A 27,997-nucleotide genomic window follows, 5' to 3' on the forward strand; every position below is an offset into this window, starting at 1 on the left:
CATATTGTCATCATTACTCACCGCAAATGGCCTTCCTCCAGCCGCTGATCTGGATCCCTGCAGCTGAACAGGCATGGACGTAGGAGGAGACTGCTGCACACATGCAGGCCTCGCTGTTCTCACAGTTACAGCTGTCATACATGCAGTTCTGTGAGGAGACAAAATACAGAAACTTCCTCTTTGAACAGGTGGTGAATATAGTATTTTTTTAAATCTGTTTATTAGCTTTTACTCTACTGTTCTTTAATCTTTCTTGGTGTGTTTGTTGTTGCTGCTGTGACAACAGCTTTCCCTTGTTCCTATAACTCCTTCTGTTAACAGCCAACAACTGACAATTGTGGTGATGATCAGGGCTACACTCAAGACCTCCTTAGTTGACAATTCAATTCCAAGACCAGGTCCAGTCAAGACCAGGTCCAAAGGGATCATTTGAGAGTTCTTTGAGAATCGACAGAGATATACAGTAGATCTATCTGCAGGAGTTCTGTACTACCCTTCAACATCCAACTAATCAATGCATAGGACCTGATTAATCAATGCGTAGACTTTTGAGGACCATTACATACACAAGTGTAATCCCTTAAATTATTTGTCGTTCGGTTGAGAAAATGTTTTATGTTTGTAGACAGGCAGGTCAACATCCAACAGTGGCTGAGACCGAGAGAAGTCCAAGTCAAAATAGTCCCAAGACCCAAGACAAGTCCAAGATGTCAGAAAAGTGGTCTGGACTGGACTCAGCCCTGGTGATGATATAAAGGCAGTAGCCCTGAGACTCACATCTTTGTAAATGTCTGGGCTGATCTCTGAGTGGCAGGAAGCGAACACTCCCTGAGGATCGCTCAGCAGGGAACACCAGTGTTGGGCGTACTTCTCTGTCGGAGACAAAGCAGTACCGAGTTTAGTCATTCTTAAGAACCCACATTGATAATAGAGATTATTAATTAATTACACTGTTATGAATACATACCATTGTCCACACTAAGACTACAGGGGTTGTCAAAGTTGCTTTTGAGATCATGGCAACTAGCATGTGTCTTCCAGCTGTTGACGAAGCCGACCGCCGTGGCGTCTAGAACACCACTGAGCTTAAGAAAGTCATCGGCCTGGTTTGTGTTGAAGTTCCCACATAGACCTGCATGGCAGAAACACACACTCATATTCCTCTCATTGTTGATAACATTTTAGAATTCTCCATAATCTCTCATAATGCATATATTACACATTTTCTTTCGGTTACAGTCATTCTGCTGCTACTGATACTACTGCTGTTATTTTACCTCCTGATACAGTTTCAACAATTCAGATTATTTTCAACCTGGGCCTTATTTTCTCTGGTTTCTGCCATCATGACGATTGATTGTGATCAACATTTCATCACTTACTTCACTGTAGAAATTGATGTAGCTTCAGTTAGCCAGGAGCGATGCTGTCTAACAGTTGTACCCACAAGGCACTTTAAACACGTCCTTTCAACACGATAACACACATGCTGCAATGGGACCTGCCTACATCCAATTTCCGATTATCCTTTGCCTGAAACTTGCATATTGTGGTATCAGATACGTTATTTTAACTAGCTACATGAGCAAGACCACTCAAATACTTCATTCAATGCATATCAGATGTGATAAATATGCTCTGCCGACTGGAAATAAAACGTTCCTCCTGGTGGTAATTACATATAGAATATGTGGGAATTTTTTGCAGGCGCTGTTATCTCCCATCTGGCGTCATGAATTTAGGAAGCATGTCAACGTAAGCAGTAAACAGCAGGGAATCCACCAAAGTTGGCAGTCCAAGTGCTATTGCCACAGAATTCAATTTGTGTTATTGTCACAGAGTCCAATTAGTGGTCGAGGTAAATCTGCATTTCAGAGTTCATGCTCATTTCACGACTTTTTATGAGATCGTGTTACTACAGTGAAATAAGTGATGACACTTTTAACACAATCAATCGTCATGATAGCAAGCTAGGAAAAACAGACCTATAGAGCAGAGACAAGAAATGCATATTGTAGCGGTGCACATACCACAGGTCTTGGCCTTGTAGTCTCTGGTAGCTGTGATGTAGAGCTGCATTACTGGCTGGAGCTGCACCTCTAACAGCACACCGATGGAGGTCTGGACCACCAGGTAGAAAGAGGAGGCTCTGAAGGTAGAGATTCCAGCTAGGGATTGGGGGGGGGTAGAGGTATTGAGTATGTCTCAAGTTTGTTTAGTTTAAGAAATTAAAGCCGCAGCTCATAGGGAGCATTTTTTTGTCTTGTTACATTTGACTGGAAACTAAAGATATTATCTCAACTCAAAAGCCATAAGAACAAATAGCCTAATTGATACATGCTGCTGTTGTTGTCAATAAATTGCTGTATAAGGTGGTTGGCTGGCCTCCACACACAGTGTTGCCTCTGGAACAAATCTCCTTGATAGCGCGCGGCCTCTCTCCTACTTGGTTGCCCAGGGTGATGGGTGTGTGGGAGGATACTTACAAGTGGGAGTTTCTCCCGGTGGGTGAGAGGGTTGCCTCAATGCGACTTTGCGGTGAGGAGAGGAAAGCTCTGACTATTGTTTGCACATACACATCTAACAGCAGTTCTGAGTACTCTGGCTTCTTGGAGACAGTGGGCAGGGTGCTGGAGAGGGCTCCACCTATGCGCATTTTATACTTTAATGAAAATAGCGTCTCTGCACATAAATGGACACATATTTGGGGTCGAAAAGGGTCTCCGCGTAGGTGTTGCATACCTGCCCAAGAACCTCAACTTTGCGTCGACTCTACGCAGAGTCATGCACTCTGATTGGCTGATCATAAGCGATCATGACGCCATCCATGTCTTCAAGCTCCAACTGCTCCAACACACTCCATCGTCCTACTGGGAGTCTTTAACATTCACGTTAATGAATGGGATACCTGGAGGAGTGTAATTAGGAGGAGTGGCCTCCCTGATCTGAACCCAAGGGCTGTGTTGTCATTGGACACCATGTTTGAACATAACATTGTTGCTGTTTTGTCAGACCTGAAACCATATGTTCTGAACACTCAGGTGAAGACAGGGACTGAGTGTCAGCTGATCACCATCAGGTGGTTAGTTGGATCAGATGATGGGGGAGGCTGCTGGACATGCCTAGTAAGCCCAAACATGTAGTGAGGGTTTGCTTGGAGTGGCTGGTGGAGGACTCTGTCCAGAATGATTTCAACTCTCACCCCAAAGCAAACTTCTCCTGTACCCGGGCGGGGATTGGGAACATGGAATCGGAATGGACCCTGTTCAAAACCTCTGTCATGGAAACCCTTTTCAGGGTCTGAGTCCATCTCCTTGGCATAGGTCACTGGGTTAGTTAGAAAGCTCCTCAGGGGCACGGCACCAGGAATGGACAAGATTTGTCCTGAAATGGTGAATATGGGCTCAATAAAGGGTCTAAAAGATTTTGAGCTTATAAAAAAGATTCTGAACCTGTGAAATGATTTTTGCAAATAATTTGAGACTTGCAAAAACTTTGTATGAATGTATTTGAGTGTGTAAAAAGGATTTAAGCAAAGATAAATAATTTGTAAATGTGTAGAAAAGGTCTGTAGTTGTAAACAACATTTTGTGAATGTGTAAATCAAATTTGTGCACAAATGATTTCAAATGTGAGGTTGCAAAAAATCAGAGTGAACAGATACAGTTTTGTGAATGTGTAATAAACAATTCAGAGTAGCAAACTGTGTGAAAAGTGTTGCTCAAAGTTTAAGTCAAAGACAAATTCGTTACAAGCATAAATTTTGACCCTGTTTTGCCTAGTCTGACTAGCCAATGAGAACGCTACTCTTTTGACTATCCAATCAGGGTGTGAGTTTTACTATCCAATCAGGGGACGAATGGCTCTGGCGCTCTAGTCAAACAGTCGGCTGCAGTCCCCCTCACTGTCGGAGTTCGAAGCAGCTAACTACAGCTTGAGAGCTGGGCAGCACATAGCAATAGACATACCTGCGTTACACTGATATGTCAACTGAGTAATTGCAGGTTGCACTGCACAGCTGGCATTTTGCTTATGTGTTACCAAATGTAATCCACGTGGGTCCGAGAAGATGTATCGGCGGCGTTCATCATGCGGAACTCCGACAGTGAGGGGAAGGCTGTGCTTGTCTTTAACGCCGGGGGTGCTTGGGCTTGACGTAGGCGGAGTTAGCAGATAAAATAAAGTGCTGAAAAGCAGCCGGCGGCGGTGTGTCACATGGTCCATAACAACTGGAGGAACAGGTCAAAAATCATTGCAAACAATGGCATTTTTATTAAACAAAAGACTATCAGAAACAATAAGGAAACTCAGAGACAGAGAGAATATGCGCCTCTTTATCTTCCTTCCTTAAGTCCAATAGCACTTGCAGCTGCCTGCCATCAGTGTAAACTAACTTCACTGTTTGGTAGTATGTATGTTACTCTTCAACAAAGGAAACCACATGAAGAGAAATCATATATTTACTTAATAAAATACATTTGATACGCTCAATATTAATAACGCTCATGAACTTTTTATATTTGTATATATCATGTTGCTTGTATATTTTACAACAAAATTCATTATTTCAGTATGCATGGTGTAACCACAAAACATGTTGGCAAATAAAATGATTTCTAAATTATGAATATGTGATGAACCACATGTTTTATGGTTATACCATGCAAACTGAAACAATGATTTTTTTGTTGTAAAATATACAAGTAACATGATATATAGGCAGATATACAAAGTTCATGAGCATTATTAATATTGAGCGTAACAAAAGTATTTTATTATTAAGTAAATAAATGATTTGTCTTCATGTGGTTTCCTTTGTTGAAAAGTACCATACATACTACCAAACTGAAGTTAGTTTACACTGATGGCAGGCAGCTGCAGGTGGTGTTGGACTCAAGGAAGGAAGATAAAGAGGTGCAAATTCTTTGTCTCTCTGAGTTTCTGTATTGTTTCTGATATTCTTTTATTTAATAAAAATGACATTGTTTATTGATGAATTTTGACCTACCTACTCTGGTTGTCGTGGAGCATTTGACATTTATTTTATCGCCTAACTCCCAGCTCCTAGCTCAGGCCTACGTCAAAGTCCATGCACCCAGGCATTAAAAACAAGCACAGCCTTCCCCTCGCTGTCAGAGTTCATGATGAACGCTGCCGATACATCTTCTGGGACCCACGTGGGTTACATTTGGTAACACATAAGCAAAATGCCAGCTGTGCAGTGCAGCCTGTAATTACTCAGTTGACATATCAATGTAACGCAGGTATGTCTATTGCTATGTGCTGCCGTCAGTTCTCTAGCTCTCAAGCTGTAGTTGCTGCTATGAATTCCGACAGCGAGGGGGACTGCAGCCGACTGTTTGACCAGAGCGCCAGAGCCATTCGTCCCCTGATTGGATAGTAAAACTCACTCCCTGATTGGATAGTCAAACGGGGCTAGTCAGAATCCCTAGGCAAAACAGGGTAAAAAATCGTGCTTGTAACCTCGATGTCACACGAACAGGCTTATACTTGATATGTGACATTTTTCACGCACAGCTTGCTACTCTGAATGTTTTATTCACACATTCACAAAACTGTATCTGTCTGCTCTGGTTCTTTGTGCAACCTCACATTTAAAATCATTTGTGCACAATTTGACTTACACATTCACAAAATGTTTACAACTACAAATCCTTTCTACACATTTACAAACGATTTCTCTTTGCTTCAATCTTTTTTACACCTTCACATTTTTTCACATTCCAATTTTTTTTCACATGTTCACAACTGCAAGTCTCAAATTATTTGCAAACATCATCTCACAAGCACAGAATCTTTTTTTTTAGAAGCTCAAAATCTTTTAGACCCTTTATTGATCTCATAGGTGAAGGCTCTGAATACTGTTGGGCTATGGATTTTGGAAACAGTGCAACTGGATTCGCTGACAGGGGCGGGGGTCCCCATGTTCAGAAAATGGGATCGAAGGGTGTGCTCCAACTATGTGGAATCACACAGCTCAGCCTCCCTTGGAAGGCCTATGCCAAGGTGCTGGAAAGGACACTCTGGCTGCTAGACAAACCTCAGATTCAGGAGGAACAACGCAGATTCTGTCTTCAGCGCAGAACAGTGGACCAGCTTTTTACCCTCTCACAGATAACTGAATGGTCATAGGAATTTGCCAAACCTGTCTACAAGTGTTACATGGATTTGGAAAAGGCTTACGACTGTGCCGGGGTTGCTTCTGAGAGCCATTCAGTCCCTCAGGGGCACTGTATTAAGTACAAGACTTAGTGCTGGGTAGCACCCACTTTTGCCTCCAGAACACCCTGATTTCTTCAAGGCCTGCATTGAACAAATGCTGGATATTTTCCGCAGGGATCTTGATCTGTGCTAATTCGATAGTCTTGTTAAGTATCTGTAGGCTTTTTGGCAGCACATTCATGCTGTGAACATCCCATTCCACCTCATCCCAAAGGAACTAAAGTCACTGTCATGCTCCTGGACCATCTTTATCGTACTGGGAGCTCCCATTTGGCAAAGGCTAGACTGGACCTGGTAAGCAACATTGTTTAGGTTCACTGTGGTGTTCAAATGACACTCAATTGGTACTAAACTGCCTAATGGGAGCCAAGAAAACATTAGATTTTCTACATATCACATAGAGAGAGAAACAGAGAGACAGAGAGGTAACTACTGTACAGTACAATATATCTCACCAGCAGAGAAGGGTAACTGAACGTAGATACCATTCACAAAAACCTTGCCACTTGGCTGGATGGTGATCACCTGTATGAAGGAGAGAATCTGTTAAGACTGAAATATTAATATTCCATATGTGTGTTCGGGGATGGTGTAATGATTATGACCCGATGCCTCTGAATCACATAAAACCCTACTGGACCAGGACTGAATCCCTCCAGAAGCTTTCAGCCTTTCTACTTGTCTCTAAAGAAAACCCACCAAACACTGGACTGCCCCTTATGAAAGCATATTGCATTCTTCTGCAAAACAAAACAAATCAAATAGAATAAGGGCCTTTAAACAATTTTTTGCAGTGCCTTGAATCTCTCTTTCCCAGCCTCCAATCTGTTTTCCACCATTTGAAAAACTCTGATGCCTATTCTCTACTATTATCTTCATAAAATTGTTTATGGTGTGAACATGAAGCACATCATGGGTTACTATTGAAGATGAGTCATCTGAAGACCTTTATTTACGGATAGTATTATCTATTTTCTTGAAATAATGACAGATTTTTACAGACCAATGACTGTAAAAGGGTTTGTACATTGTGTGTGTGTGTGTGTGTGTGTGTGTGTGTGTGTGTGTGTGTCATACTCACAGTAACCCCCCCAGACAGGCTCAGGGTAACAGACTCAAGGCAAGTTTCGCTCTCAGTTAGTCCACACTGCACTAGTTCTCCCTGTACCACAAACTGGCTTCCACTGCAGTCCTGAACACACGAAAACAATGTTATTCACATACTGCCAAAGCTAACTGTAAAACTGACACAGAAACATACAGAGACCTCATTAGAACTACCAGTAGTAGCAGTAGTAGTAGAAGTAGTAGTATACCAGTAGTAGCAGTACTAGCAGTAGTAGTATAGCTGTAGTAGCAGTGGTAGTATTAGTAGTAGTAACAGCAGTAGCAACCACATCTAGCAGTAGTAGTATTAGTAGTGGTAGTAGAAGTATCAGCAGTAGTAGTGGAAGCAATAATAACAATAACAATAATAATAAATATAGCTGCAAGCGGCGATTGCGGGGTCCAAGCACAATTTGAAAAGACAGACAGATAGACAAAACATTACAGAAGGTACACAGACACACAAAGAGACAAGCTTTGTGACGATTGAACATGCAGTTGAGTAGTTATAGCTGTGTTGGCCTGTGACTACTGTCAAGTTTATCATTTCACTGCAACCACATTGTTGAAGTTATTTACAATGGCCAAACTTCCAACTGAAAAATATGCAACTTGTTTTTGAGGATTTATGACTTCAGAAAGGACAAGCCTCGAATTTGAGCTCACAATCGTCCACATGAGAGGCTGATGCTTTACCTACTGAGCCAAACTGCTATTATGGTTTTACTGAGGAGAAACTAACTAAAGAGAGGGAGTACTATGATACTGCAGCGACAGTGCTAACCACTTTATAGAACTTTGTAGTGCTCTCCATAACAAATAAATCAATACTATATCACATGGTACAGAAAACTGCTGCTGCACTGCTCTCTGTGGGTCGAAACTTCTGGCCAAACCCGATCAGTGATGCCAAATCAGATATTTTGCCATTGACAGATGATGTCAAACACCTGCTTTGAGTTTTCATGTGATTCTGTGTTAATTTACTTTTCATGGAACTTCAAAATGATCACACTTTGACAGGGACTTGAACTCACAACCTTGTAATCTAAAGACCCGTACATAACCACTCCGCCAACTTCCACTTTGGTATTCTAGAATGGAAGAATAAAACAAAGGGATGAGTGATAGGTTATGGTGATAGACCTATATTGAATGCCTCAGACATAATATAACTGTATTAGTGCCCCACATTAATTCAAACATGGCTTTATCATCTCGAGAGTATAGACATCATTTGTCTTTAGTTTGATGAAGATTGATCAAACTATCTTGAACATATCACATTGTCAATTTATCAAACTATTTGCAGCTGCACATTTCAATCTACTGTATGCTCAGTTTTCAAGATATCATTACAATTTTTGTCGATTTACTAATTAAGGTATGATGATTTCAAAAATGATGTTTTTTTTTAAATAGGCTAACATATGGTTTAGGAGGACAACGCTGTGGGATCACAGTCAGTTTTTGCTATAAAAAGAGGGGGGCAACTTCAGAATCAGGGATAGGTACCAGTGTATGAAAGATTTATCTCACTTCAGCCGACATGTCCTGAAAATTTCAACTCTCTAGGACATACGGCTCATTTTTTATGAATTTTTGAAGTTTTGACTTTAATATCTGTGAAGATTTGGTTATTATGTAATAAGCCACGCCCACTTTCATCAATCGTGACCAAATTTCCTGGATCGACTTGGACATGATCCTAGAACATGTGTACACAATTTCATAAAAATCTATGTAGTCAATTGCCAGGATACACATTGCCAATAGATAGATTGCATAGATTCTTTGGAAGATGCTGAGTCCAACCCATACATCACTTTTGATGTCCACCATATTCGATTTTCCACCATTTTGAATTCTTTAAAAATCACTTTTTTCACAACTCCTCCCAAGGCCGCTCATCCAATTCACAGGAAACTTGGTGTGGACCATCTTGGGACCATCCACTATAAAAGTTGCATAAAGGTAATTGATAGGCCAAATGGTTTGGGTTGGGTATTGCTTGAGCATGCCCACAAAAGCGTTTTGACTTCTACCACTAGTTGGCTCTACAGATGCAAAATGTTTATATCTCATAATTTACCTCATAATTTTTTTTAATAAAATTTTGTTGCCATTCTTATCTACTGATGATAGTGGGCGTGGCTTATTACATAATAACCAAATCTCCACAGACATTAAAATCAAAACTTCAAAAAATCATAAAAAATCACCTGCATGTCCTTGAGAGCGGAAATTTCCAGGAGATGTTGGCAGAAGTGAGATAAATCTTTCATACACTGGTACCTACCCCCGATTCTGAAGTTGCCCCCCTATAGCAATCCCTCCCAATGCATTATCCTCCTAAAGTGTACGTTACAGCAAAAAAAAAAAAAACATTTTGAAATCGTCATAACTTAATTAGTAAACAGACAAAAAAACGTAAAATCTTGAAAACTGAGATCGAAATGTTTAGCTGCAAATAGTTTGATAAATTGACAATGTGACATGTTGAAGATAGTTTGAGCAATCTTTATCAAACTAAAGACAAATGATGTCTGTACTTTCAAAATGTGGTGGGGGGGATTAATGTGGGACACTAATAAAGTTATAATACTCTTTCTGAGGCTTCCAACATAGGTGAGACTATCACAGATGCCCTGTCATTTATTCCTTTGTTTAATTTCCCACTTTGGAACAGCAAAGTGGAAGTTGGTGGAGTGGTTAGGCACAGGACTTTGGATCACAGGGTTGTGAGTTCAAGTCCCTGACAAAGTGTGATCACTCTGACGTTCCGTGAAAAGAAAATCAACACAGAATCACATAGTGTAGAAAACTCTAAATTCAAAGACGGTGTTTGACAACTGCAATATGCTTTAAAATTTCAAAACGATAGAGAGGTATAACAGCAGTGGTGTGGATGTGTTATAACAGCGGTGGTGTGGATGTGGTATGATAGCAGTGGTGTGGATGTGGTATGATAGCAGTGGTGTGGATGTGATATAAAAGCAGCGGTGTGGATGTGGTATAACAGCAGTGGTGTGGATGTGGTATAAAAGTAGCGGTGTGGATGTGGTATAACAGCAGTGGTGTGGATGTGGTATAAAAGCAGCGGTGTGGATGTGGTATAAAAGCAGCGGTGTGGATGTGGTATAATAGCAGTGGTGTGGATGTGGTATAAAAGCAGCGGTGTGGATGTGGTATAAAAGCAGCGGTGTGGATGTGGTATAATAGCAGCGGTGTGGATGTGGCATAACAGCAGTGGTGTGGATGTAGTATACTACCTTGGCCAGTACGTAGGAGCAGTCTCCATGGAAGGTGTAGGCTTTACCATCAAAGGTGTTGATGTGGGCTCCTCCCTCCACAGAGCAGGTTCCTGGACAGTTCTCCTCCTCGCAGTTCCACTGGCCACCCACACACACACTGTCGGTGCATGCACACAGCCACAATTGAATATTTTATTTTTATCCACATGGAAACAACAGTTTGCCAAGTATATAATAATGGAGACAAGAAAACAAACGGCATTAAGGGTACAAAAAACAGTACCTTGTCCATACATGGCAACTGCCAATAATTGCTGACTGCTTTGCCCTGCTCTTTGGTACTTGCAGGCCCAATACCTCTGACATCACAAAGTTATCATCTGATTCGCTAACAACCAATTTCCATTTATGCAACATAAATACCCAAATGTACCAATATGTGGATTTTTATAAATATCATAGTTCATGTGTATTTCTGTATATACAGTATGTGGGTTAAACAGATTTAAATGTGTCTTTGTTGTTAGACAATCAGATCACAACTTTGTGATGTCAGAGGTCAGAGGTTAAGTAGCACTAGGTAATATATTGTTTGTTTTGGGCATGCGATTGTAACCACCTTGACAAAAGCATGGCCAAAACATATTGTCCCAGGTATTAAATCTTTCTTTATGGAGTGGTATTTTTCCCATGGTGCAGTTGAGGGCATCACGAGGCAAATTCAGGTCAGGACTGCGAGATGCAGTGTTTCTCATACAGAGGCACAAAATCAAAAGCTCCAAACTGGCCTGTGTTAGTAACAGGATTTGTAGACTGCAACATGTCTTCTGCTGCCCTACGAACTTTGATGGTAGGTAACGTTATTATCTTGTGGTATTTAAGTAACATTAGTGGAATTAGGTCATTTAACCATGTTGCAGTGCTTCAGTGCATAGAATTGAACACACACGCCATGGGTCTGTACAGGATCTGTGCTTGTTTCCTTTCTATAGTTATTTTGCCACTACCAACAACTCATTATCTTTGTTTCAATTAAAGTCAGATATCCTACCAGTTTTTGCAGTTGCTTGAGTAGGACTCTCCAGGTTTATAGGTCTTGCTGTTGTAGCTGCAGGAGCAGTTGCTCAGTGGAATACAACCCATTCTGTTCACATCATCCACCATCATTCCTGAGAATGACCACAACATTATACACTATGGAAACTCTGTGTGTGTGTGTGTGTGTGTTTGTGTGTGTGTGTGTGTGTGTGTGTGTGTGTGTGTGAGAGTGTGTGAGTGAGTGTGTGAGTGTGTGTGTGTCTGTGTGTGAGTGTGTGTGTGTGTGTGTGTGTGTGTGTGCAGGTGTGTGTGCATGCACAAGTGTGTGTGTACTGCACCTGCAGGGCAGAAGCATCCATCAATGCAGTGGTTGTCGCAGGTCTGGCTGGCCTCTGGGTTGGAGCAGGTATCAGCACAGGGGCTTCCACACTCCTGGTACTCCATGTTGTAGGGACATGCCTTCCCTGTGAACACATCAGCTCTGGATGTCACCACTTCATTCAGCCTTTCATGTTATTATTTCCTGTTATTAATGTCTTGCATCAAAAGACAGATTCACTAAGATTGCGTTGCAAGAGTTATCTATGCATTTTGGCTTGAGCGAAGAGCACAGGAATGTGTGCAAATCAAGTTGTGTCAAGGATGGCACCTCTTTGCCCCAAAGCACTTTATAATTGTAACATTCTCTTATCTGATCTGCAATTCTGGGATCGAAAACCATCTCCCTCATTTGCCTGACTTGCTGGTGACAATGCCTGTGTCTTGCAGCAATAATAGCAGCCATTCTATCACAAAATCTTTACGCTACCTTTCAGAATTTATTTATTTTTTTAAATAGCTGGGGTCACTGACACTGCCCTGAATCAGTTTTAATAATATCATGCTGACAGAAAATATCCTGTTGTGATTGGCAATGCCAATTTCAATTGTGTGCCTCAAGGGTTGATCCTTGGCCCCTTGTTGTTCTCCATTTATATGCTCCCATTCTGTGACATTATTCACAAACATAATATCCATTTTCATTGCTATGCATACGACACACAACTTGTGTACCCATAAACCCAGGTAACTTGTTCAGCCTAAATTGCCTAGTATTGCCTGATAGTAAGTGCTAGATGTCCCAGAGCTTCCTCTGACTGAATAACAATAGATCTTTTTTAGGCCCCAACTCCATCAAACCCATTCTGGACAGTCCCGTTATGCTCACAGCTAGAAATCTGGGAGTAGTATTCAAAACTTAGCTTTGTCTCTCAGGTTAAGAGGGCTACTCAGTCATGTTCATTCCAGCTAAAAAAACATCTCTAAAATCAGATCTTGCCTCTCGTCTGCTGAGCTTGAAAAGGTAAACTTAAAAAGTAATAAAAATAATAATAATAAAAGTTATTATTTGGTTAGTGAATAACATGGCATTCTAAATGTGGTAATTTTGGTGATACAGCTGTGCAAACCTTTAGTGAACCTGAGACTTTGATTCAAACCATAAAAAAAAAGCATAAGAATATTGAATGTGTTTGCATGTTTAGTTAGCGATGTCTGATGAGTGCAGGCATTCTCACAGCAGTGCTCATGCGTTCTCCAGTTTTTGGGCTTGCCACCGGCATGGACGCACTGCCTGGAGAACTCAGAGATGGTGTTACAGAGGCAGACGGCATCCACATTGTTGTCAGAGCTGCTGCCACAGTGGCAGAGGTCTGCAATACAGGCCGAGGTGAAGGAGGCAATGTCCAGCAGACCCTGACAGCTGCTGAAGGCCGGTCCTGTAAGGATCTGCTCACACAGGGGTTTCTATAGCGCAGACAGGCAGGTAGACAGACAGGCAGGGATGAATGGAAATATAGCGAGAAGGGACAGACAGGTGAACAGATGTATAATCAGAGATAGGTAGACAGAAAGAAAGAAGGAAGAAAGAAGGTGCAAGACATCAGTAATTATTTAAGGTTGCACATGTTATAGCCTCCAATTAGATTTTAAATCTTATTGCCCAGTATAATAATGCAAGGCCTCACCATGTTGTTGCAGCTTTCTGTGGAGGCCAGCGTGTAGTCAGAGCAGCTCTCAGTTGGACCATCCATTTTCCAGAAGTTAGCGTAATCCATGGGAGATATTTTTGCACCTTTTTGGGCCATTTCAAAGAAAGATAAATTAGGTGCTGTGGGCCTGTCCATATGAAGACATATATCTAAACATGGTTTTAACTTAACAGTACCAGATGGTTGGGGTTTACTGCATTAGGACAATTCAGATTGTGTCAGATAAGTTCTCAATTAGAAATGTATACTATATTGACTTTCAAATACTTAAAATAGTTTCCCATGATTGTGTAACCTCACTGATCTGGAAACTAAGAAGGCAAAGACCGTTAAAAGTGCAAGTACAATTTGACTGAGGCCTGCACATCATTGAAATTCCATTCAGTTAGGTTTACTGTACATTTTGTAAATTATGTAAAAGTTTACCATGGCTGTAGAACTCGTTGTAGAGCTGGACTCCATTGAAGTCTCCACAAAGACCACAGGTCTGATTCTTGTACTTCAGATCTAACTCCACCTGAGGAGCCAAACACATCACCTTCAGCACCAGACCATAATAGAGCCTACAGCACAGCCCCAGTATTCACACTCATAAAGTTTGTCTATTATAGGCCAACTCTTCATTTGGCTCCCTGTAGAGTAGCAATACCCAAAGTCAGGCTAAAGGGGTAATTTCCACAAAATTATTTTTGGCCTGTCAAAGGGTTCCACAAAGTGAACAGATATTAGAGTTATATTATGACATTGTAGGGCAGGTGCAACAAGGGCAGGGAGGACTAGGACTAGGCCTAGGCAACCTGTATGGAGTATGGCAACCCCGCCAGGGAAAATAAAGGTGGTTGTGGACCAAATACATCAGCAAGAGGAAGTAGCAAGGTGTGCTAAGGCCATCTCTCAGGAAAAACAGGGTCAGTGGATAAACTGGGAAAGTGTAGAGAGGAAGAAATTTGGCTTTGTGGGAGTTGTGTGGTATCGAGGCAAACTGAACTAGATTCATTATAGCTACAACCTATGATGTGCTACCATCTCCCCAAAATCTCAGTCACTGGGTAGGTGAGGACCCTTCCTGTTCCTCATGTTCAGGCACACTGTGGCTATTCTCAAACATATTTTGTCAGGATGCAAAGTTAATCTGTCCCAAGGACGATACACCTCATAATCAGGTGCTTAAATGTCTAGCAGCAGCAATTGAGAGCAAGCGCACAGAAATGAATTCACCAGCTCACAGGAAGGAAGATAGTACTATTGGTTATGTCCGTGAGGGAGAAAAGACTCACAGTAAAGATGTATGCATGTAAGCATGCTTGCTGGTGCCTTATGCTAGTGGTATGTTTACTGGTATATTGATTTATTTGCAGGCTGACATGTTTGCTTGTTCTTGTTTGTTTGTAGTATGCTAGTTGACGTTGTTTGCTAATAGCGTGGTTGCTATGGCTACTCATTAGTAGCATGCTTGCTGGGTATATTGATTGTTGGTTTTGTTGTGGAATTCTTGAAAAAACACTCAGTTGACTGCTGTTGATTATGCTTTATTTTACGTGCACGGGAGAAGAACATTGCCTTAGTAACTAAATTAATCTCTCTCACCGGACGCTAGACACCGATCAGTATTTATACTTGCTCGGGGGTGGAGCTAGTAGAGGAAGTAGAATCTTACATACAACTAGCCTGCAGTGACACCTACAGGCAGAGTGGCCTGTACAGCCCACCACTGTGTTATGTTTTAGTTCAAAACGTCAAGCGCTGCTACAGTAGACCATTCAACTCCCCAGTTAGCATCAATTGTACGATGAAACTGCAATATGATGATTTCATATAGTATATGAAAGATAAAGAACCATTTTCCTACCAGAAAGGAATCAGCCTCATTCCAGACAGCAACCAATCCCAGCTTTGCTTTGATTTTGATGTCAGTGGGAGTCTGCTCGATGAGGACTCCCGATTCACTGAATGGTAGGATGGCCCTGGTAAAAGAAAAAGAGAGATATCTGTCACATTAGTAAGCAAGTAAAACTTTATTTATAGTACTTTTTAACATGCTGTCACAAAGTGCTTTACAGAGGCAAAGAATAAACAATAAGAATAAATCCAAATAAGCATATACACATACACACAAACACATACAGTACTAACAGGATGGCCCCCACTATTATAAAAAGGCCAACCTATAAAAGTGAGCTTTTAGGCGCTCCTTAAAGCAATCAACAGAATCAGCTGATCTGATAGTTAGGTGACCGTTCCAGAGTTTGAGGGACAAAACAGCAGGTTAGCTTTTATTTTAAGTCTGGAACAAGAGATATCTAGAGGTCCTTGATTGGAGGACCTTGCAGTGCTCTAAGGCCTCAACAGCTCAGTTATGAAAGTCAGAGCCAGGCCATACAAAGTCAAGAGACACAACATACATGTTTTATGTCCGTTCCCGTTGAACAACGAATCAAAATTTTATCGAAATCGCAATATTTGTTAAAGGCGAAATGTGTGTCAAAATACCATTTTAAATTAAATATTGTGGTGCTGCAGAGATGTCCTGGCCTACACATCATATTCTACAGACTTAAGAAAACATATTTGTTTGGTACAGATCCCCGCAAAAATCACACCATAATCATTTTAATACGTTTTTAAATGAAAATGAGAATAATTATGTAAAAATTATCATTCCCTCTAATATCGCAAATCATATCGCAATTGCAATATCAGTCAAAATAATCGCAATCAGATATTTTTTCAAAATCGTTCAGCCCCAGTTCCCGTAGCACCATCCAATTGCTTTAGCCGTCAGTTCATATAGCCCAGTCTTAAAAAATTCAAGGGGCAGTCATAATGTTGTGAATTCAGTGTTTAAAATCTGATTATTGAGTTTTCTGCATTGATCTGAATTGTTCAAGTATACGTTGCGATGCCTCTAAGAATCGATTATCCCCCACCCCTAGAGAGGAGTAGGCTACAGGAAATGCGGTTTGATTGCAGTGGTTTTGCATTATTTATGCAGTAGTGTTAAATATTGGTTATTTACCATGTAAATGCACAAACTGACCGGTCCATGTATACATGTACCACATTGTCAGTAAATGTACAAATTGATCGGTACATGTGTACATGTACTACTATGTCAGGTAATGTGCAAATTGACTAGTACATGTGTGCATTGACCATTTTTCCACATAAACCGTAACATAAACATATTTTCTGTAAATGTATTCTTCATTTAAAGGCAGAGTTTCCCTTCCATTAAATAGGTGGGGTACATGTCACCCTCAAAGAATTTCATTATCCTTGGTTTCATTGAAGAGTTTAAATGCTGTTTCAGAGGGTTTTCCACCCTAACAAGAATAAAACACTTAAACACTTGGCTTGAAAGTGGTCAAATTTATAGATATTGAATACTGGCACAAAATATCCGCTATCGGTGACTTCAGTCTAAATATATCAGTATCAGCCTTCCATATCGGTCGAACCCTAACTACTAACGGCAGATTTGGGAAGGTTGCTTTTTTAAGGGTATGTCTTTTTTATTAGATAGCTTTTGGTGGAGGGGGATGATGTGACAAAGGTAATGAGCTGAATCCAAACTAACAACATTGTGGGTACATGGCCAGTGCCCCAACCCACCAAGCTGTGTAACCTGCTAGAGGGCACTGATTACCTACTGAAAATTAATCAGTATTATAATCAACTCTATTAGTCAAACTCAATAATGTACTATCACTGATTATTTTTGGTTACGTTTGGATTATTAACTAAAAAGTTCTACATATTATCTTTGATATGAAGTTAAACAGAAAATTCTCATTCTGTAATTTGAATACTATTCTTGTCACCAGTTAGCATACAACCATGATTAACCCTTATTTTAAGTTGTATAAAATGTTTTTGTACACAGACAATCGACCAAGTAATCACGTATTTTCAAAAGTATCTGACTACTGTTTTTTGATATCATAGTTACCATCTTTGCGATCAGACAACTGTAAGGCAGCGTTCACATAAGCATTTGTGATACGTCAAAAAGGATAATATCCCATGCATTTCAATGAGACCTATGTGTTGACTGACAAGATGGATTGACAGAGCTTCATCCACACCTGCAACAACACAACCTAGGTGCTTTCAACGCATTGTCCGTGAATATGACGGAAGCCAAATGTTCCACATGAACAGTGCCTAATCCTATTACATGTAATCCACTACTAATCAAATGTGCTCATCATGTACTCATGATATTGTGGGTTCTCACTTTTTTTCTACCCTTCCCGTTTCCCTCTACTCTATGCTATTAAATAAAGCTGAAAGATGGTACAACAATGTCACTTCTTTCAAACTTAAGCCTCAGTGTCTTTAGATGCCAACCAGGCTGTTCACCTGACAGTCACTCCAGGCAATAGTTTCCACAACTACTCCATGATGCCTTTGGTCTTGATGAAGCTGCTGAGGGCGGGGGGGTTGAGTAAACTTACATCTCGCCGTTGACGATCACTGAGCCCTTGGCGAGCTCCACCACAGTCCCCTCCAGCTTCATGATGATGTTGCTGATGGTGACGAGGCCGTCGACCTCCTGTCGTCTCATCTGGATGTTGAAGTCCTTGTAGCTGCTCTTAGAGCTGCATGTAGAGGTCAGAACATGGTTGCAGATGGAGGGCAGCTGGAAAACATCCCCATCAAAGGTCTTGAAGTGGAAGTTACCCCATGTACTGCAGATCTGGCCGTTGTGGACAGGACTCACGCCTACAATGACAGACACATCAGCTTGAAGAACATGATACCTGATCACGATATCATCTCACAACACAGAGATAGGTTTTGTACAGTCATTATCACCTACATGAATGGATACTCACCCATTCCATGGATACTTGGCTACATAAGGAAAAGCATCTGTTATATACAATCACCACCACCAACAAGCTCACCTGCCATTTCAGGAATTTTGGACATAGAAGGGATGATGTTCAAACCAGACTTTGCTTCTGTTGAGAGAATTAAGAGTTCAAGATTAATCAGTAAGTGGTGGGTTAAGCCTTCTTTGTCACCTACATATTATAATCCCTTGAGTAAATAAGATGGTTTGTAAAGGCAATCCTGAATATTCCTACACAATTTAACCATTCATTAATCAAATCTAATACTACAATGAAGACACAATAATTCTACTGAGTCATTGTTTCCAAGTAGGTAAACATTTGAACTCTTAACAGTTAAGTTTCTTATGGTTTTAGGGTGAGTAATGGAGCATAGTGTACATACCGCTGTGCCAGGCAGCTAGCATGGCAGACAGGGTCAGCCATAGTAGCGACTGGTTAGCCATAGTCATCTGCTTGCCAACAGGAGCTTTGAGGAGGATGGGAGGCAGGTCCAGCTCTTTATACTTGGAGGGCAGGTCTTAATGTGGCAGGTGAAGGAGTGGCATTCCCATAGTGTTTCATAATTACCAGTCCTGCCCTCCATCCCATTCCAGAGTGGTTTACTTTCATGCTCTCTTGTTCACTCCCCTTCACAGATCTGATATGAAGGGCGAGGTTTATAAAACATGAACACTCAGAGGATGTTCACCTTAGATCTGGGTGCAGGCCAATGTACTTTTCCCCTCCCTTTCAGAATGGTGACCAAACCAACACGGGCCCCCTGCTCTTCTACCATGGACCATTCAATGCAAATATGAACATTTTCTAATGCAAGTGTAAGTGTTTTTACTTGGATTGTTCATCTGACCTGTTCATGGATTACACAGATTCCTAACATTCTATATCCATAGAACATACAGGTGCACTATGTTGTCACTCACTGGTCCTTATTCAGTTACATATGAAAGATGAGTAGAGGAACAAAAATGCACACTTGAATTGTTGGAAGGGCCTGGCAGGGCTAAAATACTGAATACCATGAAATGGTATTCACTGGTTCACTTAAGGCATAGACCTTCAGGATACAGCTACAGTTCAGCATTATCCAACAATCAACTAGGAAACACTCACAATAGCTAAATCTGATTTTAACTTGTGGGAATAATAGACCACCTTTGTGACCAATTATGGATGGAATTCAAATGACGCTACAGACCATTAAAGACTTCACTAATACTCTTTCAAGTGTTAGTGTTTTTATTTGCTTTGTTTTATCATTTTTTGACTCATGCGATAAAACCTAAAACACATTCAAGGTGTGTTCAGATCTCTTAGGTGATTAACAGTTTTGTCTTTTGTTTTCTTATCGCCAACAGTCATCACTTACAATGGCAGTGACTAAACATGAATGGAAACCTGAGATTACTTTAATTCTTGTTCTTCGTACTGCACCCAATTACAGATCCATTAGTATTGTTTTACTGTCCACCCAAATGAGATTATGTGGTTTGTTGAAGTGGGTCTACGTACTGCAAAACTATGGGTGCAACCTGCAATCTACACAGTAGCACTTGTACTGATCAGACCTAGGCGGGGACTAGTCTATTTATACAGCTGTAAGTAGCAATTACAGGGTTCAGAAACTGAAAACTGAAAACTGAAAACAATTTTTAAAATTGATTCAATGATAAGCATTGATACAGCATACATCACGCTTGTCTGACACAAAGCTTACTCCATGACCTTTGACACAAACCACCAGCTTGGAGTATAGAAAGATGCACACTGGAGGCATTGTATTTATGGTCCATATTTTCCCTGATTTTCTGGTAACTTTTTTAACTGTCAGTCAATACTGGAAGGGTCAATGGTGACAGTGAGCTCATATGCCTCTTTGCTCTTTGTGTTGAATTCACTATCTGATCCAATTCAAAATCTTTTTTTACTGTATGAAAACAGATTTTAGCCTTTGCATGCAAGGGAGTGTAGTTTTTGTGGAGTTGAAATAGTTTTCTTGATTCCCTCATAGATGCACTGACACATAATGTAATTTAAAGGGAAATTACAGGGAAAAAGAAAAGCAGTAATTTCCATATGTTTTTTAGGTTTGAGTTTCATACATCGAAATTGATACAAAAGTGTAAAAAAATGTAATTGTCTTTGACCTTAATAATTCTTAACTGAAAACTGAGAAAACACACACACACACACTCAAAGATGTAAAATTTTAGGAAAATGTGTGCTTATCCAGAATAACAACCTAAAAGCGATTTTGATGGAAATCCATAAATCTAATCTTCATGAACAGAAAACAGAACCTAACCAAATAAGGTCATGAAGTGCTGACTCCCTTAGCTAACCTGGGTGTGGAGGTGACCTCATCATTGCGTCACTGATGCCAGTCAAGAGATGCAGCAGCCACTGTGTGAAGAATGATCTGCTATTCTGGTTAGTCTGAGGTCAGAAGCTGCTCCGCCCTGCTGATTAGGGCAGCAAAACAGTTCATTCTTGGAATGCAAAATTCATGAAATTTAATTCACAAGCACATTTCCTGTTTGACTGGCCCTCCCAAAGTCTGTCTCCTTAATAAATGTACCATTTATAAGATAATAAGGTCCTATTTAACAACCACAAAGGTAATTTTAATATTATTAAAAGAGTGAATTTAGCACAATGTAGACTCCCTCGGTTTTTCATCAGAGTCAGTCAATCAAATCTCAGTACTTCTAAGCTACTATATCTTTATTAAATGGGTCAAATTACTCAAATTAATCTAGTGCCAGAAGAAGATGAAAAATGTAATAAAAAAATAAACAAACCACGTGTAGATTAGCTAAATTATTAGCATCCTTTATAGAAATGTATGGAAGTGCATTGCATTTACCTTGCCAAAAAACAAAAATCAGCTTAGTCAAATATTAGATGTATGTAGATAAAGTAATTACTAATTAAACTAATATTTGATTCTGTGTGCCAATCCTCAAACAAGACAGCCTGCTCTTCTTTCTCACATCTGTATTAAAGTTTGGAAATTTGTTGCACTTTGTATTGACAAAAAGGAAAGACACAGACTACCACACAGACAATAAAACATTGATGCATTTTGAAATCCTACATGCATAGCCTACAATATACAGTAGTTACTGTACACATGACCATGCACAAGACAAGACAACCAGACAGATATTTTACAACCTCTGCTTTGGTTTACACAAAATATATGTAATGTGAAATGGTTGCACAATACTGAGGATTTTCAAGTCAACCTCAAATTTCACAACATTGGGTCAAAGTGCGATCAGACAGCCATCACCTCCCTTAACTAACAGTGATAACTGGCTTAGGACGTTAGTGCTTTGGGCCCAATCACAGTAAACCAGCCGCTGTGGGTTGACCTGGATCATTTTGGAGAAATCTAAATGTAACTTTTTATCAAAGCGTAATTACACAGCAAACATGTGATAAGATAAAAGCAAAGCTATAATTGTATGTGCATACAAAGAAGTTACTGTGGAAACTCCCCTTTGAATCATCCAGGCTTATCTTCCATGATCAAATCCTACAGAATATGACTTTGCAGATGACTTGGAATTAAATAACCTAAAGAATCATAGTGTGTAGGTTTACATGTATGATCATATCCTTGTTAAAATCATGTTTCAGTGTAGGCCTGGTTTTGTGGACAGAGACTATCCATTGAAAAAGTCCTTAGTCTATGACTAGGCTTAATCCCTGTAAGCAAAACCAGCCCATAGTGTTAAACTTTACTTCCTACTTACACATCCAAATCAACGTGGAAGTGCGAAAATGTTATACTCGGACATGGATTTTTTAACACAAATGACAATAAAGTTGAACTACTGATATATAGTTTTTGCACAATTTAAGTGTATACGCCATGCGTCATTTTTGGCCTCATAGACATGGATGACAGAATGTCAGAGACCAGCAGAGCACTCACTCACCACACCACATACAGCTCTCTATCTCTCCTTCTGCTCCTCTGTCAATACTGCTAATGCTACTACTATTACTACTACTGTTACTACTACTACAACTACTACAGCTTATACTACACATACCACTACAACTACTACTACTACTGTAACTACTTCCACTAATATTAGTACTACTACTGCTGCTACTTCAACTAATACTGCAACCACTACTTCAATGGCTACTATTACTGCCACTACAACTACTGGTACTATTGCTACTAGTACTTCTACTTCTACTACTACTACTACTACTACAACCACCTAGCAATGCCCCAGAAACAACTTAGCGCACCCTAGCAACCACCTGGAAACATCCTAGCAACCACCTTGTACACCTAAAAACACCCTGGCAACCACCTAGTATACCATAGCAATCACCTATTACATCCTAGTGTGGCGGGGTGGCGATATAAGCAAACAGAATATAACTAACCCGACAACGCCACCTGGGGAGTTTCACCCCAGGAAGTATACTGAGGAACCTGGACTAATACCTCGGTCATACACAGGCTACACAAGTTCGATAACTAAAGTAAGACAGAGACGTGATTCCAAAAGAAATGCAAATTTATTGAATAATTAATGACTGGAAGGGTCTGTGGAGAGGATGGGTTAAACACAAATGAAAAAGGAATCAAACCTATGTGAAAGGACGTAACAAAATATTTATTACAATAATTTAATTAATGTCTAACAAATGCAATTCTTTTACTAAAACACTTCCAGTACTTACGAAGGGGAGCGTGGGCTGAGGCCAGCAATGGAGAGGCAGACTAACTGAGGGCGTGTCCAGGAGTGCAACCACTTACCTACCACACGTGTATTCACTGCAAAACAGCAATCACAGCAAAAAGGTGAAAAACAGTGTCCCAGTGCTCTTTTACCAGTACAAACTTGTGAAGGGAACCGCACCAGGGTGTCGAGCCTCTCCAACCAGCCAGCACTCTGCTCCCCTATAAGGAGATAACAGATATACTAGATTACTCGAACAACATAAAAAGGTCATTAATAACAAACCAGTTGGCTCTCACTAAAAGTACCAGATACAACTGGCAACGAGATAAAACAACCAAGTCAACACACATACACAGTAAATACAAAACTATAGAGGCAAAACAGCAGCTGATAGAGACCTACAATACAAGAGGCACATTAGTAACAGGTCTATAACACTATAATAACCATTACCTCGGGTATTTATCGTACCCTACTTACCCCTAACTACAGTGACCAGTACCTTGACGAAATGTGCGCTGGCTACGCAGACTCAGGGTGGTAAGAATCCACAGCACCCAAGGGCAGACAGGAACTATAGCAGATAAGATTGATCAGTTGCAGTACCACTTCACATGTGCTTGGTGCACAAACAGTTGGAAAACCTACCTTAATTCACAAATCTCAGCCAGCAGACACCAGTACGACCAGGTAGACAGGAGACTATTACAAACAAAATAAAACTCAGTCATTGAGTACATAGAAACACCCTTAAACAACCTCATGACTGCATCACCTACCTCAGAGTCACAAAGAGGGGCCAATATGGCAACCAACAGGCAGAGAAAAGGAAAGGCAGCCATGATGCCACAGCTGCCTTAAATACCCTGACAAGCTAATTGGAGGGCTGGACCAGGGAGGAGTCAATCTAGTGCTGTGGGGGGGGTGTCGAGAACTAAGAGGGAGTACTGCATTAATATTGAAACAAGTGTTCCTACTACAATCCACCCCCGCTTTTTGAATCGTCGACCCGACGATTGTTTGCTTATTGCCAAGGCCTAAAGATGGCAGCCATTCCCTCAGCTGCAGGTACCTGGGAGTTTGTAGCCCCTATCGCCCTGCTCCCTGCTGCCTGCGGGAGGTGGTGAACATTCGTGTGCTTCCCAGCGGTGGAACGATTGGTTCTCCTTACTGCCCCTTCATTGGCACAAGGTTGGCTCTCACTCAGAAGAACTGGAGGTCTAACCAGGGACTGGCTCCCTGAGGCTGTAGTGGATATGGTAGGAGCCATTTGGGGTTGTGCTGGGGTTGAAGAGGAGTCAGTCTGTGGGCATACAGCAGTCACCGGCACATGAGTCTGAGTGATTTCAGGCAATACCACACACACAAGTCGCCATCCAATGAATCTCCCTCCCTGACAAGGGGTTCTGCATCTTCCTGGGGATGAGCCCCAGTGACTTCTTCATGGACCACACCTCCAGGATGGCCTTTCAATAGAGAGCGGTGAACATGCCTCACCTTACGGGGATCATCCACTGGAGCAATGGTGTATACAGATCCTCCCTCTTTGGGGGCTTTCAGAACCCTATACACCACCGAGCTCCAAACATCTTGAATTTTGTGGCGGCCCCTCACTCCTACATCCCTGAGATACACCAGCTGTCCTTCCTGCAGGGGAGCATCCTTCACCTTTTGGTCATGATGTGCTTTACGGCGGTTCGCAGCAGCTTGCAGATGCCTTGTGGCTCCTTCAAACGCAACCCGGAGTCTGGTCTGGTGCTCCACAATCCAGTCATGAGTACTGCCTGCTTCTGGGACCGGGATTCTTCCTAGGAGGAAGTCAACAGGTAAGAGAGGATCTTGACCAAACATCAGAAAGAAAGGGGACTCACCCGTAGATTGATGTGCTGTTGTGTTGTATGAAAAGACAACTTGTGGCAGGTAGGATGACCAATCCCTTTTCTTAGTTGTGGGTAATGTACGCAGAAGATTGTGCAGGGTACGATTAAACCGTTCGCATTGGCCATTCCCAGCAGGATGGTAGGGGGTAGTATGAGACTTCTCAACGCCGTACAAACTGCATAGCTGTTGAATCAGAGCACTCTCAAAATTCCTGCCCTGATCAGAGTGGATACGACTGGGCACGCCAAACTTGCAGAACCACTCGTTTACCAGTACTTTAACCACAGTTGAAGCCCGTTGATCGTGGGTGGGAACTGCCTGGGTGTACTTCGAGAATACATCCGTCATCACAAGCACACTCTCCATCCCATTCTTAGATGGCTCCAACAAGGTAAAGTCAACAGCCAGAATTTGGTTTGGGCGTGCAGCAAGAAGGTGGCCCATATAAGTACGGGTTGATGGCTGGGTGTCCTTGGCTACCTGACACCTTTCACACTCTTGACACCAGCGCTTAACATCTTGGCGCATACCAGGCCAGTAACATCTCTGCCACACCAAATTTACTGTCCGTTCCACACCCTGATGGCCATGCTCATGGTGCAGCTGGTGTAAGACCTGGTTCTTTAATGACAAGGGCAGGACCAGCTGGAGGACCTCATCGCCGTCTGGGGAAAAGACTTTACGATAGAGCACACCATCTTGCTCCACTATGCGATCCCACTGCTTGACCAGCCCAAGAGCTTCCTTGGACATCTGACGCCGTTCGGCTGCATCTGGACCCTTCTTTGTGGTCCAGAACACCAAGAAGTCGTGTATGGTGGAATCTGCTTCCTGTAGGACACGGAGATCAGGGGAAGTGTGACAAGGGAAAGCAGAGATGGCATTTTGCGTTACCTCGAGTGCTGGGCTGACGATGACTTGCTGCACGGACTCAGGAACTGGCGTGCCAGGAACCAGATGATCAGCTGCACACGAGCTGGGTAAGTACTGCCGAGAAAGGGCATCTGCATTGCCATTACTCTTGCCGGGCCTATACTTGATGACATAATCAAAGTTAGCAAGTTCTGAAGCCCAGCGCTGTTCCACAGCACCCAACTTTGCTGTCAAGAGGTGACTGAGAGGGTTATTGTCAGTGTATACCACACATTTCTGCCCTAACAGGTATTCTCTGAACTTTTCTGTCATGGCCCACTTAAGGGCCAAGAACTCCAATTTCATGGAGCTGTAGTTGTTCATATTACGTTCTGATGGCTTAAGGCTCCGACTGGCATATGCTACAGGCCTGATCTTACCATCTTGCTCCTGAGAGAGAACGGCTCCCAGTCCACTGTGGCTGGCATCCACTTCGAGGATGAAGGGCAAGGAGAAGTTGGCATAGGCCAGCACTGGTGCTTCCACAAGCTTGCTCTTCAGGCCTTCAAAGCTCCGCTCACACTCCGTGGTCCACGCCGCCGTCAAATTCTGCTCCGACTTCTTCCGGGTCTTGGTGCCACTCAGTTCAGCAGCCAGCCGGTGCAGAGGGGCTGCCAGCCTAGCAAAGCCGTCCACAAAGCGCCGGTAATAGCTGGCAAAGCCGAGGAATGAGCGTAACTCAGCCACATGGTTAGGACGCTGCCACTTGGATACTGCGTCAATTTTGATGGGATCAGTAGCCACACCCTCTTTGGAGATGACATGCCCCAAGTAGCCAACCTCCTCTTTGAAGAAGAAACACTTCTCCAGCTTGGCCTTGAGGTTCTCCTGCTTCAGCCGCTCCAACACAGCATCCAGGCACTCCATATGTTGGGCTACAGTGGAAGAAAAAACCACAACGTCATCCAGGTACAACAACAAAGACTGACAATGTTGGGCCCCAAATATCCTCTCCATTAATCTTTGGAAGGTACTTGGGGCATTGCAAAGCCCAAAAGGCATCCTGTTCCATTCAAACAGGCCGAAGGGGGTGCAGAAAGCCGTCTTCATTTTGTCCTTCTCCGTGACTGGAACTTGATTGTACCCACTAGCCAGGTCCATAGTGGAAAACCAGTGGGCACCAGAGAGTGCGTCAAGGGACTCTTCAATTCGCGGCAGGGGGAAGGCATCCTTCCGTGTCTTGCCGTTTAGCAGCCTGTAGTCCACGCACAGCCGGAGACTACCGTCTTTCTTTTTGACCAGGACAATGGGCGATGCGAAGGGGCTACTACTTTCCCTGATCACCTGCGCCTCGAGAAGCTGGTGGATATGGGCTTTAACTGCATCATACTCTGAGGGAGGAATGCGTCTATACCTCTGTCGTACCGGTGTCTCATCAAGCAGAGGGATATCATGCGAGATCAGCTTGGTGCAGCCCAAGTCTCCCTCATGAGCTGAAAATACACCACTGTGTTTCTGTAGTAAGGACCTAACACGGCCCTGATCTTGCTTGGACAGGGCAGACAAATCAACTGCATTAATCTTCTCCTGCACTGAGCTAGTGACTGTCTGAGAAGACACTGTGGCTGAAATATGCTCCTCAACCTCTGTGACCCCTGTGGGTAGACTCACTACATGGGCATGGCTCAAGGTACCTATTACAGTGCGTGGATAGAGCACAACATCATTGACCCCCACATTGACTATAGGGATGTAGACTGTACCTCCTGTCAGTTGGACCAGAGCTGGAGATGCGAGTAGACCAGCAGGTAATCCAGCAGCCAGGGGTTCAAACAAGGCATCATTACCCAAGTGATGCTGGAAACAGGTCGCTGCCACAAGCTTCATGGTACCACCAGGAACTCTGAAAACCCTTCTACCCTTGACTCTTACTCTGCCTGAGCGGTCAGGGGGGGCATTGACCTGGGCCTGGTGACACTGTTGTAGTGCTTGTTGGAATTGGCTGGGGGCCTGTGACA

General features: G+C 42.1%; 1 protein-coding gene across 1 annotated transcript in view; it reads right to left on the reverse strand.

Annotated features, from left to right (window-relative positions):
* Positions 1 to 27,997, reverse strand: part of LOC139645830 (mucin-5AC-like) — a gene marked incomplete at its 3' end in the record, with an annotated part of 54,708 nt that overhangs the window by 26,404 nt on the left and 307 nt on the right. Inside the window, exons 2-22 of the mRNA XM_071521681.1 lie at positions 25,229 to 27,989; positions 24,867 to 25,054; positions 24,645 to 24,712; positions 24,319 to 24,422; positions 23,396 to 23,464; positions 18,917 to 19,051; positions 18,583 to 18,639; positions 18,130 to 18,397; positions 15,522 to 15,636; positions 14,099 to 14,189; positions 13,649 to 13,755; positions 13,199 to 13,427; positions 11,981 to 12,106; positions 11,656 to 11,773; positions 10,623 to 10,761; positions 7,325 to 7,435; positions 6,699 to 6,768; positions 2,031 to 2,168; positions 968 to 1,132; positions 778 to 872; positions 22 to 148 (exon numbers count right to left, since the gene is read on the reverse strand). Of these exons, the coding sequence (XP_071377782.1) occupies positions 22 to 148; positions 778 to 872; positions 968 to 1,132; positions 2,031 to 2,168; positions 6,699 to 6,768; positions 7,325 to 7,435; positions 10,623 to 10,761; positions 11,656 to 11,773; positions 11,981 to 12,106; positions 13,199 to 13,427; positions 13,649 to 13,755; positions 14,099 to 14,189; positions 15,522 to 15,636; positions 18,130 to 18,397; positions 18,583 to 18,639; positions 18,917 to 19,051; positions 23,396 to 23,464; positions 24,319 to 24,422; positions 24,645 to 24,712; positions 24,867 to 25,054; positions 25,229 to 27,989 (5,281 nt within the window). The remainder of the gene's footprint in view (positions 1 to 21; positions 149 to 777; positions 873 to 967; positions 1,133 to 2,030; positions 2,169 to 6,698; positions 6,769 to 7,324; positions 7,436 to 10,622; positions 10,762 to 11,655; positions 11,774 to 11,980; positions 12,107 to 13,198; positions 13,428 to 13,648; positions 13,756 to 14,098; positions 14,190 to 15,521; positions 15,637 to 18,129; positions 18,398 to 18,582; positions 18,640 to 18,916; positions 19,052 to 23,395; positions 23,465 to 24,318; positions 24,423 to 24,644; positions 24,713 to 24,866; positions 25,055 to 25,228; positions 27,990 to 27,997) is intronic.

The sequence above is a fragment of the Centroberyx affinis genome, unplaced genomic scaffold (assembly GCF_046629955.1).
Source record: "Centroberyx affinis isolate AG114_WGS23_722 - 3 ecotype Tasmania unplaced genomic scaffold, CSIRO-AGI_Caff_v1 ptg000078l_1, whole genome shotgun sequence".
NCBI classification, from domain to species: Eukaryota; Metazoa; Chordata; class Actinopteri; order Beryciformes; family Berycidae; genus Centroberyx; species Centroberyx affinis.